Source organism: Engraulis encrasicolus, chromosome 17 (genome assembly GCF_034702125.1).
Source record: "Engraulis encrasicolus isolate BLACKSEA-1 chromosome 17, IST_EnEncr_1.0, whole genome shotgun sequence".
In the NCBI taxonomy this organism is placed as follows: Eukaryota; Metazoa; Chordata; class Actinopteri; order Clupeiformes; family Engraulidae; genus Engraulis; species Engraulis encrasicolus.
This window is the reverse complement of record NC_085873.1, coordinates 5,261,170-5,283,488: the sequence shown is the minus strand read 5'-3', so window position 1 is coordinate 5,283,488 and position 22,319 is coordinate 5,261,170. Positions and strand designations below refer to the sequence as shown.

General features: G+C 41.0%; 1 protein-coding gene across 1 annotated transcript; it reads left to right on the top strand.

Annotated features, from left to right (window-relative positions):
- The first annotated feature begins 1,758 nt into the window (after positions 1-1,758).
- si:ch211-152f22.4 (uncharacterized) lies at positions 1,759-4,218 on the top strand. The gene is made up of 2 exons (XM_063221096.1): positions 1,759-1,989; positions 2,791-4,218. Exons 1-2 carry the CDS (start codon positions 1,896-1,898, stop codon positions 4,185-4,187), a joined length of 1,491 nt encoding a protein of 496 aa, XP_063077166.1. The 5' UTR covers positions 1,759-1,895; the 3' UTR covers positions 4,188-4,218.
- Positions 4,219-22,319: the final 18,101 nt, after the last annotated feature.

Genomic DNA, 22,319 nt, shown 5'->3' with positions numbered 1-22,319 from the left:
GAGAAAAAAATGTGAAGACCCAGAAGCACTCTGATCTCCTGTTTGTTTATAGTAGCATTCACTATTGCACACAGAATGTCAGTGTGTGTGTGTGTGTGTGTTCCTGTGTGGCTCAATCATACTGTCAGTTGTTCTCTCGACATCAAAGACGTGCATACACACACTCAGTGTGTAATAAGCAAGCATGCATGCAGTGTGTAATAAGCAAGCATGCATGCAGTGTGTAATACGCAAGCATGCACGCAGTGTGCAAGTGTGTAATACAGTGCACTGCAGTCCAGACAGAGTGGCGTGTGTGTGTGTGTGTGTGTGTGTGTGTGTGTGTGTGTGTGTGTGTGTGTGTGTGTGTGTGTGTGTGTGTGTGTGTGTGTGTGTGTGTGTGTGTGTGTGTCTGTGTCTGTGTCTGTGTGTGTTTGTGTGCAAACATATTACGCTCAGCATGGATAAAGTAAATGCAATATATCCACTTCTACTAAAGTTGAAAGTCTTGTGTTGACAGTGATGGAGGGACACTGTTACAGAGAAGAGTCTGGCAATCCAACCGAAGAGAGCCCTGGCCAAAGAAGCCACTTCCTAAATGCATCCACCAGGCTCTCTGGTGTCCAAAATGAACAATGGAATTCCAGGAACAGCTTCCACAGACGTTATAGAGGAACCAGCAGCACCTACCCAAGAACATCAAGAATCATGGGACAAAATGGCATGAGGCAAAGAGGTGAGCTTTTGTGTATCATTGCTTGAATGTTTTCAATTCATAGTTGCCTTCACAATATGCCATCAGACATCCTAACAACCCTTTAACGTGGATGGGATCAGGCTGGTTTGCATAATAAACACTAGAGAATACATGTAACTGAGGTGATATGAGCTAGTTCGCCACTCGAGGCTCGAACCGGCCACTTGCCAGTCAACGCTCCAGTTCGGGCATGGGAGGCACAGCATGATACAGCTGAGCTAAAGGACCAGACTAAAGGTTCTACCGATACTGTATCTCTTCATCATGGGCATAGCTGTGTGTGTGTGTGTGTGTGTGTGTGTGTGTGTGTGTGTGTGTGTGTGTGTGTGTGTGTGTACACACACATTACCCTCAGCATGGATGAAGTAGGCTATATGCAATATACTTCTACTAAAGTTGAACGTCTGTTATGTTGACAGGTATGGAGGGAAACCGGTACAGAGAAGAATCTGGATATCTAACCGGAGAGAGTCCTGGCCAAAGAAGCCACTTCCTAAATGCATCCACCAGTCCCTCTAGTGTCCAAAATGAAGAAAGGAATTCCAGGAACAGCATCTACGGACCTTCACATTATAGAGGGATCAACAGCACCTACCCAAGTACATCAAGAATCACACAAAATGGCATCAGGCAAAGAGGTGAGCTTTTGTGTATCATTGCATTATTGTTTTCAATTCATAGTTTCCTTCGCAATATGTCATCAGACATCCTAACTACCCTTTAACATGGATGGGCTCAGGCTGGCTTGCATAATAAACAGTAGCAAATACGTACATGTAACTGAGGTGATCTGTGCTAGTCTGGGCTCGAACCGGCCACTTGCCAGTCAACGCTCCAGTTCGGGCATGGGAGGCACAGCATGATACTGCTGAGCTAAAGGTCCAGACAGATAGCTCAGTGCCACCTACCGATACAGTACTGTATTGAGGCTTCGGGAGGGCGGCTTAATAATGTTCTACAAGAACTCTGCTAGGTGGCATTCGTTACACTTACACATGAATGTTTTGTCCTGACAGAAACAAGGAACCGGGGCGGAGGACCTCGGTATCATCTCTACAAAAATCATGGAGCTCAGGACCTTAGAAACAAATTACAGGGGCGAAGGCATAGATCTGGACGCACAGCAAGAGGACACTACAGGGGACGGGGACAGTGTGGGATGGACGGCAAAGTCTCCAGACCTGATCATGTCATAACCTCAATGGAGATGGCCAACACAAGTCATGGTGGCTCGGTGAAGAAGGAAGCCCATGGTATGTACAGCTCAACAGCAACAGAGTTGTCAAAAGTAGATGTAAAAAAGAAACACAGTTTTCTTCCAACACAGTTAACTTCACTGTTCGCTGACCAGCAGACCAGTGCACTTGTCTTACGATCAGCTGGTTAGATGAAATTATTTTGAGGCTTTAATGGGACAGTCTTGGACTAATGGTTGGGGAGTTGGTTTTTCAATCAGGGGTGTTTGGAGGTTTGAATCTCACCTGACCTCTCTGTATACCTGTATACCTGACTGTATCCATTACCCTGAAAAAAGTGTCAACTAAATGTATTGTTTTTAGTGTTTTTTCTGTAACACAGTCTATCTACCTCATCAAGTATTTTGGACTAGCTGGTGTCAGGTGTAACAGCCATGTAATATCATGTGCTAGTGTTGTACTTACACTATGAAACAGAAAGGCAAAGTCAAGTGTACTTTACTGTCAAAAAACAATGTAACAGGGTTAACACAGAAGATTGACATAAGACTAACATACTGATGCATGCATTTACATTTTCAACACAAGTACAGAACACAAAGAGAAACATAGGCTACGGATACAGACATATACAATTAAAACACACACACACACACACACACACACACACACACACACACACACACACACACACACACACACACACACACACACACACACACACACACACACACACACACACACACACGCAGCAGAAGTACAATCACTGGATACAGGAAGCAAGGCATTATTACTCACAAAATTGATTTGGTCTGTGTGTTCAACTGTCACTAATTCAAACACTCTTTTGATATGCAGATGACCAAATGGATGCGAGGACTGAATTGTTGAAGATGGTTATGAAGAACCTGCATCCCTTGCACTTGGTTGACAATGCTGCTTTGAAAGCTTTGGTCAAAGCACTGAATCCAGGTGATCCAGTGCCTTGTGACAGCTCTGAGGCTCAAACACAACTCCGAAACATGTATGAAATCAAAAGGTCAGAAGTTAAAAACGCCTTAGGTTCTGCAGAGAGTGTTGTATTGACAGTTGAGAAGTGGAACCTTCAATCATCAGAGACCTACCTGACACTTCGCTGCCACTGTATTGACACGAAGACATGGGCACGCAAATGCTTCGTCCTTGAAACCACACGTTTGGTGGAGGGCCATAGCGCCGACAGTGTTGTAGCCGAGGCTGCGAGCAGGTGGGGCATCGAAACAAAGATGTCTGTTGTTGTCTCCAATATGGCAGACATGAAGGACATCTCTCTGAAAAAGTGGCATGAGATCCCTTGTTTCGACCACATACTTGACGCCACATTTGAGAGTGCAGCCCACTCTGTTTGGGGAGACAAGTGGCACAGGCTTTTGAAGAAGTGCACCAATATTGTGGACTTTATAAGTGGCAGTCAAGAAAGAGCACAGAAATTTAAGGAGCAATGGTCGGGGAGGTGTAGGCCTAAGTTGGTTGAATTCCCACAACGCTGGTTTATGGATAAAAAGTGGCCAGTGACCTTAAGCATGTTAGAGTGGATCTTGGATCACAAAACTGGCATTGACAAACTCCTTCTTGATGAGACCAATTCTGAGCTATGGATTACACCAGTGGATATGACAATGATTGAGGATGCACTCTCCACGTTGACACTGTTCAGAAATTCTGTACAGGAACTAGGGAAAGGATTTCGTCCCCTGTCAGAAATCATCCCCTTTCTGGTGGAAATGCATGAAAAAATCACAGAGGACAGCAGTGTGTTAAAGGTGGAACTTGCCAAAAAATGCGAGAAACACATCTTGAACATCAAACAGAGCAAATGGTTAAAGTTCAGCACAATTCTGGACCCACGATTCCAGCTATCATTTGCTGACCAACCCGAGAGCACGAAAGCTGAAATGGTGGTTGAATTGATGAAGATTGGCACTGTTGGATCTGCTACAAGAGCCTCTGTGCCTCAACCAGAAGGTAGATCAGTCTTAGAAAGGTACTTGGAACAGGAACCTCTTCAAAGAGACAAGAACCCACTGGAGTTCTGGAGAGATCAGAAGAACCTCAGTGGTATGGCCCCAATGGCTCAGAAGTATCTCACGGTGGTCTCTACAGCTCTTCCCCTCGATCGTGCCTTTGGGCCAGAGCTCTACAAAAGGCAAATTATGCTGGAACCAGGAGATCTTCACATGATGCTGTTTCTACAGGGCAACCTTACCCAACCTTAAGATTCAGCCAGAGATGACTTGAGTACCCAAGTAGGGCCTACTTGTTTTCATTATTTTTATTATTATTATTGTTATTATTATTGGTGCAAGTGATCAACTTTGATGTGCGTCTTCAACATCCAAACTTTATTCCTTATGTTTGCAGCACAGTTAGAAAAATCATTTCAGTCATCCCATCATGTCTGGCCTAGTCTTTTTATAACAATCAAGTGTCATTAAAGGGGTATGCCACTATTTTAGGGCTTGATACAGTTAAAATCATTGGCTGGGGTTTATAAAGATGGTAAAGTGACTTATTTTTCAAGTTAAGTGTTGTCTTGCTTTAAGACAAGTTAAAAGAGGGAATATGTCGCTAAGCTAGTGAAAGTCAATGGATCCGTGTAGCATTGTAGCATGCTACACGGATCCATTGACTCTCACTAGCTTAGCGACATATTCCCTCTTTTAACTTATCTTAAAGCAAGACAAAGCTTGACATGAAAAATAAGACACTTTACCACCTTTATAAACCCTGGCCAACGATTTTTAACTGTATTAAGCCCCAAAATAGTGGCATACCCCTTTAAGAACATAGTTTGTGCACTGGAACACACAAATTTGTATTTGACTGTCACTCAATCTAGCTGAGTTAGCTTGTAAGCACAGCACACAGTACACGTTATCTTTTGTGTTCACACACAGCTTTTTTCTCTTCTCTATCTCACATTTTCTTTCCCTTTGTCGCTCTACTGTACATTTGACAGTTAGTGTAATAAAGCATTTTTATATACAAATAGGCAATTACCTTCAAATAGGTCTACCAAAATGTTTATAGAAGACTCCATTATAATACAGTACTGACTTTAATAAATGACTGTTTTAACAAGTGTGTCATGTGTCATGTCCCTTTCACATGAAGTAGCGATTACACAAACCATGGTGAGTGATTACACAAACCATAATATACCGCATATGAAACTGTTAATTCATGCAGTTGCGAAGTAGTCCCAAAGCTTACAGTGTGACAATCAGTATTAAGTGTTTGAGGAAAGAAAAACACATGAAAAAAGAATTGCAAGTATTACAATTTATTCAGGAGGGGTAAACATGTGAATATATTACATCCATGTCATTCAGTTCAACTCTCAATCTGTAAACAATGTGTGAAACATAGACATGAACTGAAGGACATTCATGAAGTGAGACGAGACTTGAATTCATGGTGCTCTCTCTCACACTCACTCACACACACACACACACACACACACACACACACACACACACACACACACACACACACACACACACACACACACACACACACACATGGACGCATGCAAGCACACATATGCATGCACAAATAACAAACAACAAATGTGAACTTGACATTGTGAAAGAATCACACTGTACTGCAGTGGTGTAGTCTACTTTTTTTGAAGTGGGTATACTGTATATTCAAGCATTTTTTAAAGTGGGTATACTGTATATATTTATGCTATTCTAAACAATGGATCAATCAATTTTAAGTGGGTATACTGAAATCCCTAAAATGTAGAAGTGGGTATACTCCGTATACCTGCGTTCTACGTAGACTACACCACTGCTGTACTGTATTTCCATGTCATTCAAATAACATAAACAATGCCAGGTTCATACTGTACATGTACAAAATCGGTAGTCTGCTTTTAGTACTATTCATACGACTAATGATACTTCATGATTTGTTGAAGAGAAATGCTGTAGCACAGTGCATCTTAAAGTTTTAAGCATTCATTAGGTGCCCACACTCAACTGTTATATTTGCGTCAAAATGCCTGACAGTTTGTTCATTAAAGGTAGAGTAGGTTATTTCTTAAATAGATTTTTTAGATTTCCAAAATCAACAAAATGATATTCTCTACCTTTAAATTCCCTTTTCACTAGTGCCTATGTTTAACTCAAGGAAGAGCGCGACACTGCTTCTTCACAATTCACCACTTTTTTCTTTTTCTTTTTGTGCTGACGTTTCGGCACCAGGCCTTCATCAGAGTGACTGATGTGCCTATGTAAATGCTTGATTAGTATGCATGTTTGACCCCTGGTCCTGCAAATACAGTACATATTAACAGCTAGATGTGTCTACAGTAAAAGTAAAAGTAAAAGTAAATTCATCCTCCACCTCATACAAAGAGGGTCAACCAGCTAGTGAACATGGAGGAGTAGGGGAGGAGGGTGGATATCTCAACTCAAGACTTCAGTTTACAAGTTCACACATAAAGCAGGCAGACCAAAGTACACAGGACACCATACACGATACAGTATGCACACAGCTAGGTGTTATAGTGTTTCCCACAGAAATTTTGGAAACTATGGGGGCAGCCGGGATTTTTGGGGGTTGTCCGGGTTGTATTCACGCAGTGTAAATGCAAAATGACAAAACAATGAGTACAGCATGACATTGGCGCATGGAGAAACTATAGGCCTAGGCCTACATTTCAGCCATTTATATTTTGAGAAATAAGGCTACATAACATTTTACCCATGATATTAGTAGTACATTGTCATTTATATATATATTTTTTATGCAGTACAGTGAATCATTTCTGTTTACAACACAGTTTCATTCGTCCATCATGCAGGGGTCTATGTAATGAAAAAAATAATAGGAGCAGAGATAAGAATGTAAGAGTACTGTGAAATTGTTAACAAATAGACAAAAGGTGTCTAAGAGGGTAGGCTATGCCTTTTCCCCACACACACAAAGGCGTACACATTCTACATGAGAGGTGCAGGTCACAGGGCCAGTTTTTCAAAATTCATCCCAGTTAAAGGGCTGAACAACATATTACACATTTATATCTATATTCACATTCATTACACATTCCTTTCTATATGCAGCACTGTCACCAAACTCATTACAAATGTAAAGCAAAGCCAGGGGAGTGTTAGTAAACTCATCCCAACTGTCCCTTCTCTGGGGACAGTTTTTTTATTGCTCCCAAACCCAAGTTAACTACAACAACTTGACTAGACTTTTGATCCCTCTGTCTTTCAAGCACTTGTGGTTTTCTGTATAGGATGTATTTACTCCAGGAGGAAAATGCGAAGGAAATCGTAATTCAAATCATACAGTATTAAGAAAAACGGAAATCAAAATTTTTTTTTTTACATTTTTGGAAACTATGGCGGCCAATTTTTTTTTCCTCAATGTATGGGAAACACTGCGTTATAGCTATAGCAGTTTATAATGCACTGTGGTATATTGTTCATTGGAAGTGGCGGAAGGAGGCCAAATACTGGCCAAAAACTGGCACAACATCTACAAAGACCTGTGCAGATTTTCAACCATGCTGGTCTTGTTCCCACAATCAGTTAAGTTAAATGCATACTGAATCAAAACAGTAAATAAGGAAATCTTGACAGAGATTTAAAAAAAAAAGATAAACAAAAACTAACCACAAACAATAATAATCACATTCACAATCATTGTCAAGAAGATCAACATGGAATAAACATCATAATCAAAGTAAACATCACACATTAATACATTTATCATGCTCTAAGTCCATCTCTGCTGAAACATGTTGGCATGATTTGAACTGATATAGGCTGATATTGGAGTGCCTCGCATTCACAACTAAGGATGATAACTTCACGAACAGTATCCACACACTTTCAGTCTTCATTAGATCAGTCATTTGGTCCCCTATCAGGGGTGGATTTCTCGAAAGCATAGTTGTTAGCCTGCTAGCAACTTGGGTAGTTGACAATGGGAAATTATGCTGCCAACAACAAAGTAGCTAACATAGTAAGCAACTAACGTTTCCAGCAATGCACCCCAGGCTTCTTTGTCCAAAAAAAAAAAAAAAATCAGATACGGGGAAAATACATTATGGTCATTATGACTTAGCCTGGTTCTCACGCAGACCCTTCGTGCTTCGTGTATCTTCGTTTAACTTTGAGAGCTCGCACAAGTAGATGAGAAACATCCATCTGCGTGAGAACCAGGTTAATTATGACTATCCACTCTCACACTTTAAATGCACTATTCCGTATATTCCCAAAGAATGCCTGAAATATTTCTGGGGGTCACATCCAACTGAGAGAAGTGGAGGACTTCAGTGGAGCCAACTTCAAGATGTAAAGCAATCTACTGCAGAATACTTTTAAGTTTGTTCAATCCCATGGCCTCATTGTTTCTTACACGGAAAAGAATTTCAGAATGTTGATTGACTCAACTCGAATGTTGACTCAACTTAAAATCACAAGCTCATTACAAATATTACTGAAATACCACTCCCTTGCTGGTACACGGCTAGTTCTCTTAATCTTCAAGGCCTTACTGTACTTGTCCACCTAGAAACGAAGTAGCAAAGTATAGTGTTTCCAAAATGTAAAAAAAAATGGGTAACACTTTATAATAAGGGATGCACAAAAGGCATTATAAACACTTAAGTAATTAACTTATGATGAACAAATTCTTTGTAAATGAGTGGGAAATGTTATGATATTAAGGTATTGAGTAGTCTTTATAATGCTTTTTATGCATCCCTTAATGCATCCCTGGTACCCAAAACTGAATTACGGTGCTGTGCTACAATGCAAAAAAATGTATGTGGCATGACTCATTCAAAAGGCTGGGGTAGGTGGGGGGCGCTGTGGCTTGCATGCCCACCCACGGGGACCCCGGTTTGAGTCCGGCCGGGGTCATTTCCCGATCCTACCCTGTCTCTCTGTCCCATTCGCTTCCTGTCACCATCTTCGACTGTCCTGTCAAATAAAGGCATAAAAGCCCCTAAAAAATATATATATATATATATATATATATATATATATATATATATATATATATATAAAAGCTGGGGTAGGGCAGGGAGTTACTTTAAATCCTCTAATCAGGATAAATCATAGTATGCTCACTCATAGCCTGGCTTTTGCGACTGCAAGTCTCTTGTAGACGATAGTCTGGCCAGGCAAGGCAATCCATCAACATCATCTCCCTGTGGGAGGGGTTTTTTTCTAGCTCGCATTCATACAATACCTCTGCATGATACCAGTTGAACCTTCAATCGATTAGACCATCACCATTCCTTCACTCATCTATTAACTGGTGCGTCATTGCCTTAAATGTGCCCCATTGTGCACTTGGAAATGCTCTAAACTCATTGAATCCCTTTTAGGGGGGAAATTAAAATGCAGATGGTTGGCCTGGTCAGACTATAGTCCCAAAGACACTTGTTTACTCATAGCTTACTCATAACCTTACGATACCTGCCTCCTCAATCCATATGGCCAAATCTGTATTCTTTCGATTTGTCTCCTTTTCGACCTTCTGGTACCTCTTGGACGTAAAGTGCCCTCTCTGTTTATCTTTCACCTTATCAATCATATCCAAGAGCAGAGTCACCTGTGTGCGATCAGCTCTTCCATCGTTTGAGAAGACATGGCGACCACCAAGGCATTGACCAACCAAGTCTTGTAGCCCCTCATACTCACTGTCCTTTATGAAGTCTTCAATAGATCTTCCCTCCAGTTTGTCTCCATGAGTAAAGAGTGCAATAGTGTGCTTGTCTGCATCGCTGCCAAAGAACCTCTTGATGCTATTCACCATTTCACGTTCATCTGCAGAGAACGAGCCAGCGCGAAGCACTAAGAGGAACACGTGGGGACCAGGGGAGGACAGAGCGAAGCATTCCGCAATCTTTTTCTTCTTGTCTTTCACTTGGCTAAACAGGTCTGGGGTGTCAACCACACACAGCCGTCTACCGTCCACTTCACGTTCTTGCTTTTTACTACCAGCTACAGTCCCTCCGCCCTCTGATTGGAAGACCTTTTCTCCCAAGATGGTGTTTCCTGTGGCACCTTTGCCCACCCCAGTCTTCCCCACCAACACAATTCTTGTGACCTGGTCCCCTGATTCTGTAAAATGAAAGACACAGCACTGTTAGTAGGTCCTTTATGCAGATGGACCAGTAGGCGGGCCCGTCTAGGCCTTGCTGAAAAGAAATCATGACAACAATACCATTATATTACTGACAGCAGTAGTAACAGACTAAGACTGGGTAATTACAATTTTGTTAACAGTAAGGTTATATGGTAAACATAAGCTCTATGCCAAGGGGCAAAGGCTATATGATCCAACGGAAAAAATGCTTTCAATATATGTGGCAATACATTATGTTTATTTACAATGCCAATTATTTTACCTTCTGTTGGATCAGTTGTCTTCACGGCGCCATATTCTGAAAGAAAAACACCAGCTAAATCGTTAAATAACATACCAAATATTCTCAATGAGTATATTTAATATTTTTTTTGTGATTACATGGCAAGAACTACAATACAATTCCTTTACATTATTCTGCTACTAACAGCAACAAACCACTCCCACTGAACTCTCCACTGAAAGAATATTAGCTGAATGGAGAGACTGACAAGGCAGCATTGCATTGAATTGCAGACGCACTGCGTTGAAATATCTTAAATTATCTTGAATTAACATTTTGCTACATATCACTATATTTGACCATAGTTTAAGTAAGGGATAATTGACGACACGGTGTGCGTATAACAGGAAAAATAATGCACACGTAGGTGGTGATGCAGTTAATCAACACCCAATTTAGCGCGTCACAATGGAAGATTCCAGACTGCCGTGGTATAACAGGGGATTAATTATGCTGCCACTGGATATATCTTTATACCACGGCAGTCTGGAATCTTCCATTGTGACGCGCTAAATTGGGTGTTGATTAACTGTCTATAGATGCACACCTGAAGTAGTCCTACTATTAGGTCACTTTTCTGACTGCATAACTCCAGTGTATCAATGCGCCAAGGCATGCACGTTCATAAATTAGGCTACGCACAAAAAAGTTGCAAGCATTACGCGCTGAATTGACACATGTCGCATCGCGCGTCTGGAAACACCAGCAATGTATAGTGAATCTGGAGCAAATCTTAGTAGGCCTAATCAAAGTTCAAACATGTTTATTTCTCCCAACTGACCATCACTCTGTCAACTTTGTGTGTGTGTGTGAGAGAGAGAGAGAGAGAGAGAGAGAAAGATAGAGAGAGAGAGAGAGAGAGAGAGAGAGATTCCCTGCGCAAAGGGACGCCCGTTTCACGTGGGCGTTTCTTCCCCACGAGAGGAGATGTTTCCTGTGGTTGTAGCGTTTATCAGTTGAAAGAGTAGCGTAACTTGTGAAAAGTATGGAATATTTTCGGATCAATAACTATGGGAACATAGTGGAAAATAAATTAAGGGGAGTTGGATAAGAGCAGATTGACGAGGTTTTGATAAAGTTAATGGCGAGACGAGGCATTTAGAATGTCGCCAAGATACGCGGGGTATTTTTTTAATCTATTGAGATCTGTAAATTTGTAGGAATCATGCCAACTGTAGCATAATCTTGTGGGCAAGCCAGGCGCGCCCATATATCGGATGGGTAGAACATTGAGGCGACTGACTTGACAACCAAATGTGATAGAATTAACGACTGGCTCTTGACTTGACAACCGAATGCGATAGAACTAACGACGGTGTCTTGGCCATAGCAACCTTCAATTTAGAATTAGTAACGGCAGTTCGCCAGAAAGTTATGAATAGAACCTTCGGTAACACTTTACTTAAAGCCAACATTATAAGCGCACTTATAACATATTATAATGCACATTATAATTACTTACAACGTATTATGACTACACTCATAATGCTTCATGATGCTATGAATAACTATGAATCTAGCTTGTAATACTTTATAAATCCAAGGGTATCATGAGTGCTCATGACTGGCTATAAACTACAGGCTGCCTGATGGGGCTTATAGTACATTATGAGTACCATTATGAGTACCTATACCTCCCCTTTATAAGCAAGGTACTAGAAAAAGTTGTATTTAAACAGCTCAATCAACATCTGGCTGGGAATGATATCTTGGAAAAATTCCAATCAGGCTTTAGAGCCAACCATAGCACCGAAACAGCACTAACCAAAATAATAAGTGATCTTAGGCTCAGCACTGCCGCTAACAAAGTTTCAGCACTTATCCTCCTCGACCTCAGTGCCGCCTTTGACACGATAGACCACAACATACTAATTGACCGCCTTGAATCCTGGGTAGGACTGTCTGGCCACGTCTTAGAGTGGTTCAAAACATATATTACAGGAAGGCAGTTTTTTGTCACCATCGGAGAATACGTCTCCAACAAGTATGATGTGCCTTTTGGAGTTGCTCAGGGTAGTTGCTTGGGCCCTCTCCTCTTCTCTCTCTATATGTTGCCCCTGGGCTCCATCATCAGAGAGCACAATGTTGATTTTTATAGCTATGCCGATAACACTCAACTATATATCTGTGTCGAGCCTAGCCAAACCACTGCCATTCATGCCTTGACTAAATGCATGTCTGCCATCACAGATTGGATGAACAGTAACTTCCTAAAATTAAATGAGGATAAAACTGAAGTGTTGCTCATTGGGCCTAAGAAAAAACGTGCAAAACTCCACTCAAGCCTAGGTGACCTAAGCATGCACATTAAAGATAAGGTTACTAGCCTAGGTGTGGTCATAGACTCGGATTTGAGCTTTGAGCCTCACATCAACAAGATAACAAAATCTGCTTTTTTCCATCTTAGAAATGTCAACAAAAAAGTGCGTGGCTTGGCCCCCCGACAAGACACTGAGAAACTTATTCATGCCTTTGTCACCAGTAGGCTAGACTACTGCAATGCTCTCTTCTCTGGTCTCCCAAAAAAATTAATTGACAAATTGCAACTCATTCAAAATTCTGCGGCAAGAATCCTAACAAGAACCAGAATGAGAGAGCACATCTCTCCTGTCTTGGCAGACCTGCACTGGTTACCTGTCTCATACAGAATCGACTTTAAGATTCTGCTCACAGTATTTAAAGCATTAAATGGACTTGCCCCTAGTTATATCTCTGACATGCTCTCTTTTTATGCCCCTGCTCGAGCTCTCAGGTCCACTGATGCCAAGCTGCTAAGGACCCCCACCCCCCCGCAAAAGAAGATCGGCGACGCCGCGTTTGCCTGCTATGCGCCCAAGAGATGGAACGCCCTCCCCATCGAGATCCGATCAGCCACCTCCGTCGACTCCTTCAAGAAGCAGCTGAAGACCCACCTCTTCATCCTTGCCAACTCCTAGCTGCCAAGGCGTCATAGTGTCCCAGCTAAGGGTGGGCGATATATACCGTCTGCGAAATTATCGTAAATGTTGTTTTGACGATGAGTAATTTTGCAATATCGAGATATTTGAATGAAGTCGCTAAAATCAACAAAAGCGCTGTGACAGGACTCATTCAGACAGCGACGACAGCCAAGCCTTTCAGCCAATAGTAATGTTGTTGTGAACTGGAGAATAAAGTCTTTGAACCAATGAGCAGACAGTGCTGAGGGGGGCGGGCTGCAGCGCTTTGTCAGACAGGGAGAGAGAGATTTCCATGTCAGCACAGCACTGCTGCTGCTGGGCAGTGGAGGAGAGATGCTGTTATCCAAATGGTGGATTTACATGAGGAATTCAACCATTAAACCAGCCATTGCATGATGCTGAGGGCGTTTTGAAACTATGTGCTTTACTTAGCAACCGTCTGTGATTATGGGAAGCCAAATAGTTAGGAAGATAAATAGCTTTGTCTCTGGGCTAGTTAGCATGCTAGTTAGCGAACTAGGCTAAGCAATGTTGTTCTCTACAACTATTAGTGGCTGTTACTCACCACTCAAACACCCACCTGCATGTATAGATGGCATAACTGCTTAGGTGGACAAGTACTGTTAAGTTAGACTGGCGCAGTGAGTTAAACTACAATGTGTGAAATTCAACTATTCAACAATTTGCAGCTGCCCTAGTTTCCTATCCATGCACTGTTTCCAGTCAAAAATGGCTGTCATATAACAGAATCATAAGCAATACATTATAAAACTATTTTTTATTTACATGGATATGTTTTCATGCCAAGTGATGAAGTATTACTTTACAGACCAGAGCATATGCATGTTATTAACCCTATCGCGCCGGATGCATCATCTATGATGCATCAAATTCAAAGCCCTCTCCACGCTGACACAAAAAAAAATCCATCTCAAAAACATCCTGCGTGTCATTTCCAAACGTCCTGCAGTACGCGGAAACCGCCACAAGAGAGCAGCGGTCAACAACAAGTTGATCACAGCTCGGCGAAAAATGCAAAAATGGAGTAGAAGCGGTTTCCCTGACCGACGCTGAGATATCGATAAATTGCAAAAGGTTTGTGTACAAATTTCCGAAATATCACTCTACATCCTTTAATTTGAACACTTGCTTTGTGCAATTAATCAAGGAAGAGTTTATATTTTTACACCGTGTTGCAGAGAGATCGTGCTAAAACTGATGAAACATATAAGCACCATCCGGCGGTGGCAGGAAGTCAGCCATCAATGCATTTGCTCCATAGGGAAACTTACAAAGCATACCACGACGATCGTTTAACAAAACACACAAGTTGTTTTACTTCAAGACAAAGATATTGCCTTAAGAAACACGTTTTACTTGCGATTTTGAAAATGTAATGCAAAATGTTGAAATTATGATCTCGTAAAAAATACATTGAAGTGAATGGAGAAATGGTCCAATTGTAGTAATGGACCCATATATTCAAATTACACATAAAAAATGAATGATGATCTATATTACACTCATAAATAGGTTGTTAAGCATTCGATCAGCTATGTTTTTACATAGATTTAAAAAAATTACCCAACCAGGCTGTGGGAAATATAAAATATGGTCCTGCTAAAACAAGGATAGGCTTAAAAAAATGGCAGGATCTCACTAAATATTTAAAGATAATCCTCAAATTAAATTGTCTGACAACTTTTTTAAATAAAAAAAAAGATGCAAATGCATTAAAAGTCATTTTTCAATGGTCATGAAATTGGAATTTTCATTCCCTTTAAAGCCTGATGCATCATATATGATGCATCAAATATCTCAGTGACCTTAACAAAATTTTGATTTTTTTTTTTACATTTCTTATAAGGGACCAATATTGAAGCAAATTCCAAAAAAATAGAATTTTCTCTCATTGCTTTCATGGTTCAGGTTTCACAGGGTTAAATTCAAAAGCTCTTCAGCACAGCATTTCTCCAAACTCTCTGTCCCTCCCCAGTTACAACACAAATGCAGCACTACTACCCCCAGTGCAGAATTGAAATTAGTCTGGAATCATGCACAAATAATAGACAGCATAAATGTGTAGCTTTGTTATACTGCCATGCTTTGTGATGTAGTCTAGTGTAGACATGCCATCATTTATGCAGACCTCTTGTTAACATGCAGTTTAGGCTACATAGGCCTACAAATGATCTTTCCCTGCCATGCCAAATTCCCATACAGTACAATTCAAACACATTGATTCCCCCCCCCTTCTGAAATAGGCCCTACTGGTTTTTGCAAATGTCTTTGGAAATTATCGTCAAATTATCGTTATCGTGAACATTCTAAAACTTATCGAGATATTTTTTTTTGCCCATATCGCCCACCCCTAGTCCCAGCTACCGCAGCGCCCTTACTACTCGCAACCAGCCCTGGCAGGGGGCTCCCCTAGGTGGCCGCTGGTCTCTGCCTGAGGTTTCTTCCTGACTACAGGGTTTTTTTTCTCAGACCTCACTGAGCTTTTTTTTCCCCCTTACAAACTATGAATCAAGCGAAAGGGAGTTTTTCCTCACCCCTGATGCCACCAGGGGCCGCACCTGAGCGCCCAATCTCTGTGTGACTATCTATGACTTATGATAGGCCCAGCCACTATGGACCTTACGCATCTAAAAATCCTGGTCCTAACCTACGTTGACCTTATGACTCTACAATCTCTGTCTATCTCTTCTTCCTCTGCCTTCCTGCTATTTCTGCCTCTCCTCTATACCTCTCCTTTTAAATCCATCTCTAACAATGTTTTTTTTCCCATTTGTTAAGCACTTTGAGTTACATGCCTTGTATGACACAGTGCTATACAAATACAATTATTATTATTATTATTATTATTATTATTATACCCATCTATGCACAGACCTGGATGATAAACTGTCATAAGGGCTCATATGATGCTATAATGTTTAATGTGAGATCATAAGTCGTCAATGTGTGCTCTAAGTAAAGTGAAGTTCATATGGATGCATCTATAATGCACTGTATAATGCACATCTACAGTATAATGCATCATAATGTACTGTAAGCCCCATCAGGCAGTTTCTGTCGTGGATTTCTTCTTGGGAGAAGTCAGCCCCCAGGCACAGTCAGATTAAACACATTAGAACATGTTAATGGACTTGGGTTAACATTTAACGATGGATGGAAGTTTCCATGTCTGTGACACATATGTATATTTCCATTATCAGTACATGCATCCCATCTTACACCTAGGCAAGACATCAAGATATACATATGTCAGTACATTAGATTTCATATAAATGTACCATAGTTAAAACATGTATGCGTGTGGACATGGTATGTGTGTGTAGCGTGTCTGTGTGTGGTGTGGGTGTATACCTATGAGCATCTTCCTAGGTCATGCTACTTCTGTGTTACTACATCACTGGCTACGTTTTCATGATGATTTTGAATTGGATCTAATAGTTCGGATTTAAGTAGATCGAATTAAGAGTTATTTTGCGACGTGTATACATGGCACTTTCACTTAAATCTGATTAAGCGTCTGGGAAACAGAAAGCATTGCGATTGGACTGAGGACACACGTGCTGAGCGAGCCAAATATTTCTCAGTACAGTATTTCTAGTTGTGAGCCATGGGATGCCTATACCTTGTGTCTTGTACATTCGGTACACCACGAAAGCCACAACGCCCACACCAGCGAGCAGGAACAACACAAGTACAGTGACGAAGGGTCCATAGTAGGGGTCTGGTAACAGTGGGAGAGTAAGACAGTTAAGACAGTGGTTCTCAAAATGGGGTCCAGGGTCCAATCTAATACTAAACAAAATGAGTTTGATCTATTTCATCATATCTGTAATATATTGACATTTGACATGTAAGCAGCTAGACTCTGATACCCATAGTATGTTCTGTATGTTATCACATTGCAGCGCCATCTAGTGGTACTTTGCTACATCATATTTCCTGGATGTGTAACATCTTGTCACTCTGTCAAATGGAATAGTAAAAAAAACAGTCATGTTGTAGTCCGTCTCCTGGCGTAATTATTACTGGTATGGATATATTATCAGTGATTATAATTGTGAGAACCCAAATATATTAAAATATCCAAATGTGAAGTTGTTAGAAACTGCTTTGAAAGAAGGTCCCGTTGCTGACAAATTAACTTTTCTGACCAGCATTACTTCATTTCCTTAATTTTGGAATCAATTAAATTACTGTACTCTACTTGTAGAAATGAGAATCTTTGCAGACAACATTGTATAAACAGCTGGGGGTCCGAGGGTCCAGTTGCCCCTGGCCCAAGCCCACTCTGGCCAAACCGGCCAAGCCCCAACCCCCAACCCCCCTACAGCACCACTTCCACAGCAGTGCCAATGGCATGTCATTACAAGAAACATAAATATGGTGTGGGTGTGGTGTGGAGTGATAAGTGAGAGAAGGTGGGGAGACGACTGCTTAGACCTACTTTTAGTTGAGAAGAAACGGCTACTCTAAGATAAAAATGTTTATGGGTATACTACCCTTTAAAAGGCATAAATACGCAAACCTTCAGACTGAGTACAATGAGTTTAAAATGATCCCGCCGTCCAGCCTATGTAGTGTAAGGTAACTTATTGACATGTGGCAATATTGTTACTTTTCAATACAACTGTCTTTGCAGAAAAATCTTTTTATTTAGCAGCTAGGCTATATCTAAGGTGATGTGGGCAACTATTTGGGAGGTGTTTTTGGATACTATATGATCATTTTTAGATTGATTATCACTATAAAAAAGATCAAGATAACTTGGATCAGCAGCAGACATCATGTATCCATTCTATCGAAAAATGTGTTGTTGCCAAGCAACATTGCTCAAAAAGTTGCCGGTGGGTGTATCAAGGGTAATTAACTAAAAGGCAAACAAGAAATTAGAGATATCTCACTGGTTCCTCCTTCAGGCTCAGAGTTGTGCAAGAAGACCCTGCTCTCCCTCATCTCCGCATCAGGCACGCCCACAGAGCACGACAACCAATCAGAGTCCGAGGTGGAGTGTAGCAGCCAGGACGTGACACTCGTAAATCCCTGGGCATCTGTACACAGAAACAGACAGACAGATAGATAGAATTTATATTTCTACATAAAATGTGAATCTTAACCTAATTTTGAATTCCTGCAACAAGAGGGTGCCAATATTGACCATATATAATTATACTGTAGATCTGTACTTATAATTAAACTATACTATCATACTATAATTACACTGTAGATCCTTGGCCATCTGATGAACATTAGGGTAGACACATGATTAACCCAGCTGAGAACATTATCCAAGGGTAAAGCAGTGTTGTACAAAGTGGAAGCAGAAGTTGTAATTACAACACTACAGTGTTTCCGACAAGATGTTTTGGAAACTATGGGGGCAGTCTCCGTGGGGACGGTGAAGGTTTGGGGGGGTGGTTGTCAAATTCATATGCGTCGTTGGGTGTGTGTGTGAGAGAGGTGGGGGTGCAGGTGCAAATTCACGTGGCATAAATGAAAAACAGCAAAACAATGAGTACAGTGTGACATTGGAAAAACTATAGGCCTACATTTCAGCCATTTATATTTTGAGAAATTACATAATATTTTACCCATGACATGTATAGTAGTACATTGTTGTGTTTATTTTTTATATATATAAAAAATAAATCAGTGGGGTGAATCATTTCTGTTTACAACACACTCTTTCATTCGTCCGTCATGCAGGGGTCTATGTTTAGCTTTTCCACGAGCACAGATAAGAATTTAGGAGCACTGTGAAATTTCTTGACACCATTTCATTATTAACACACAGACAAATGAGTCTAAGACAGTAGGCTAGGCCTTCACTTTTCCCCAACACACATTCTAGGCCTACATGAGGGGTGCAAGTCACAGGGCCAGTTTTTCAAAATTCCTCCTAGTAAATGGGCTGAACAACATATTACACATTGATATCTATATTCACTTTCATGACACATTAATCTGCAGCCCTATGTCTCCTCTGCTGTTTCAATTAAGGCCTAACTCATCATAACTCTAAAACAAAGCCTGGGCAGTGTCAGTTAAACTCTTCCCAACTGTACCTTCTCTGAAAGGTTTTTATTGCTCCCAAACCAAGTGAACAACAAGAACAATCGTTTGCACATGTTTGTGATTATCATCATTAAACCATGTTGCGCTACCTACGTTAGCGATTGGACTTCTTTATTTCCGATTCGCATGTAGCTATGTGCAGAGATTGTTACATCCCCCCCTCAACATTTTCGTCGCAGCTGTTGTTTCACGAAATGATTTCATTGTTCCAAAAGCCACGTTGACTAGAAGAACATTCGTTTTCACATGTTTGTGCAAACAAATGTCATGGTTATTAATCCACGTTGTAGTTATGTCAGTTACTGTCTAGACTTGTTATTGGAGCTCGTTTGTCCGTGGGGTGTTCAGTGGCATAATTGAACTTGTTTCAAAACTTAATGGTGCGCCGCGTTGATGAATTAGTTAAACATTTTCAAAGCATGCGATGAAATGCACAGTTTCCCTCGACATCTGTAAATATGAGGTTTAGGATTAGCCTAAAACAAAAGGTTGCCCATGGTATATCGTGAGGCATTCTATTCAAAATAGTTTACACTTTGCGAGTGATAGCATGAGCTCTCATGTCAACATTTGGGTTAGAATGGGTCTGTCACTGGCTTTGCATCTCTCATTCCTCCGCCTGTCTGTCTCTTTCACGTGCACGCTTTGGATCCTTCTCTCGTTCAAGCGCTCATGGTTTTCTCTATGGGATGTATTTTGTATTTACTTCAGGAGCAAAATGCAAAGGAAATGGTTGAAATCCTTTTTCGCACGCCTGCAGTTTAAAAAATAAATAAATAATTAAATAAATATTTTTTTAAAACAATTTTTTTTTTGGTGCATATCGGAAACTATGGCGGCCAAATTTAAACTATGGTGGTGCGCCATAGTTTCCTCAATGTATGGGAAACACTGCAATAGTAGTATGATATTCCATGGTTTCAACTCCCTCCTAGTGTTGTAATTACATCTGTAAAAGTACTTCTACTTTATACAACTCATGGGTAGACACATGAATGACACTACTGATAACACTCCGGGGGAAAACTGGGTATAGACACATGATTAACACAGCTATATACCCCCCATTCTCAAATAGCGACCTCAGGCCCTCAGAACCTCAGACTTGAAGGCCCGCGAGGCATCTACATACATCTCTGACCTCCAAACTGTTTTGATTTTATTTTATTTATTTTTTATAATGATTAACACAGCTGAGAACACTATCTGAGGATAGACATATGATCAGAGGTGTCAAAAGTAAAACTAAAAGTAAATGTAGGTTGTAAGTACGACACTAGCACATGATGTTACATAGCTATTTTCCTCCATTGTACCTAATGAGATACTGTAGATAGACTGTGTTGTTACTGAAAAACAGTAAAACCCTTCCAAGACCCCACAAACAAATTTGATCCAATCAGCGCAGGGTCAGCTGATCGTAAGATGAGTACACAGGTCTACAGGTACTGGTTACTCAGATAAGTTACTTGTGTTGGAAGGAATCTGTGCTTTCTTTTGACACCTCTGCACATGATTGACACAGCTATACTGAGGAACACTGGGAATAGGCACATCATAAACTTAGCTATATACCGACTCCAGAGGAACATTATCTGAGAGTAGGCATGATTAACATAGGCATGAGGAACACTTCTGTGATGTACGGTAATGTTCTCAGAGCCCAGTGTTTCCCTCTGCACTTCATAATAGTTAAGGTGGCCACCTTGACAACACACATCTACCACCCTGACTATGTCCCTCAATAAGCCAAAACAATTTCTATTGTCAAAATATCTTTCACAAGTTCCTTTACAAAAAGCCACAATGTCTTGATGTTTTGGAAGTTTCCATATCACATTTCACGTGGAACTGCCCAACATGGCCTTTCTAATCATGATAGTCATACTCACATGTCTCTGATATCGCCTACCCCCCACCACCTTGACAAACAATGTTCTGAGGGAAACCTGGAGCCTGCAGTAGTCCACTAACCTGTTGAAATCTGTGTGGGTTCTGCAGGTACTTTTCTGCCGTGGCTGTCCCTCCAGGTAAGTGACGGTACTGGAGACCAGCCGTGCGATGAACATGTAACGTTTGCCAGTCCATTACCTCTGAACCTGGGTGAGAGGACAGGAGGAGACCCCATCGCTGATGGAAGCCGAGGTTGTTTGAAGATAATGTTAATATGTCAGATGTTAGCGTATGGTTCCACAAAACAACAAAACAAAACAATGTACCATAATACTGTAACTTTCCTTTCCATTATTGTTATGTTAGCTTTTAGGATTGTGTTAGGTTGATGCATCAGCCAGATTTGTTCAGTTTGCTCAATTTGGTCAAATGAAATAGAGCAGAGGCATAGCATGGTCGGATTAAGATGGCCTGGGGGCCCTAGGCTACAGGTTACTGTAAATATGTGCCAAAATTGCATGGGCAGCATCATAATTCCAAGCTAGGAAGTACAATACAGTATATGGAGACCAATTTTCCAATACTGCATCTTGAAAACCAGTGGTCCCCTGGCATGTAGGGGGCCGTAGGTTATAACCATATCTAGCCTGTGCATTAATCCGGCCCTGGACAACAGCACGGCTAGTATTGCAGTGTGGTGAATAAATCATAATATAATTTTCAACCAAAATGATGTCACACACTACTTTCAATGGAGACAGGGACACCTTATGTGTATTCCCACATTTCTTATGTGGCTGTGTGTTATATGTAATTATTTTGTTTTTGGATAAAAGAATCCGCAAAATGGTATGTGTAATGTAATGTAATATAAAGCAATTATTTTGTACTCTCCACCTTTGACAATTAGTTGAACACTTTCCTGGCTGTAGCCCCCCTTCACTGAAACGAAGCACACAAACTCTCCAGTGTCCGCCAGTGTTACATTCTGCAGCAGGAGGGTGAAGTTCCCCTTCTGCGGG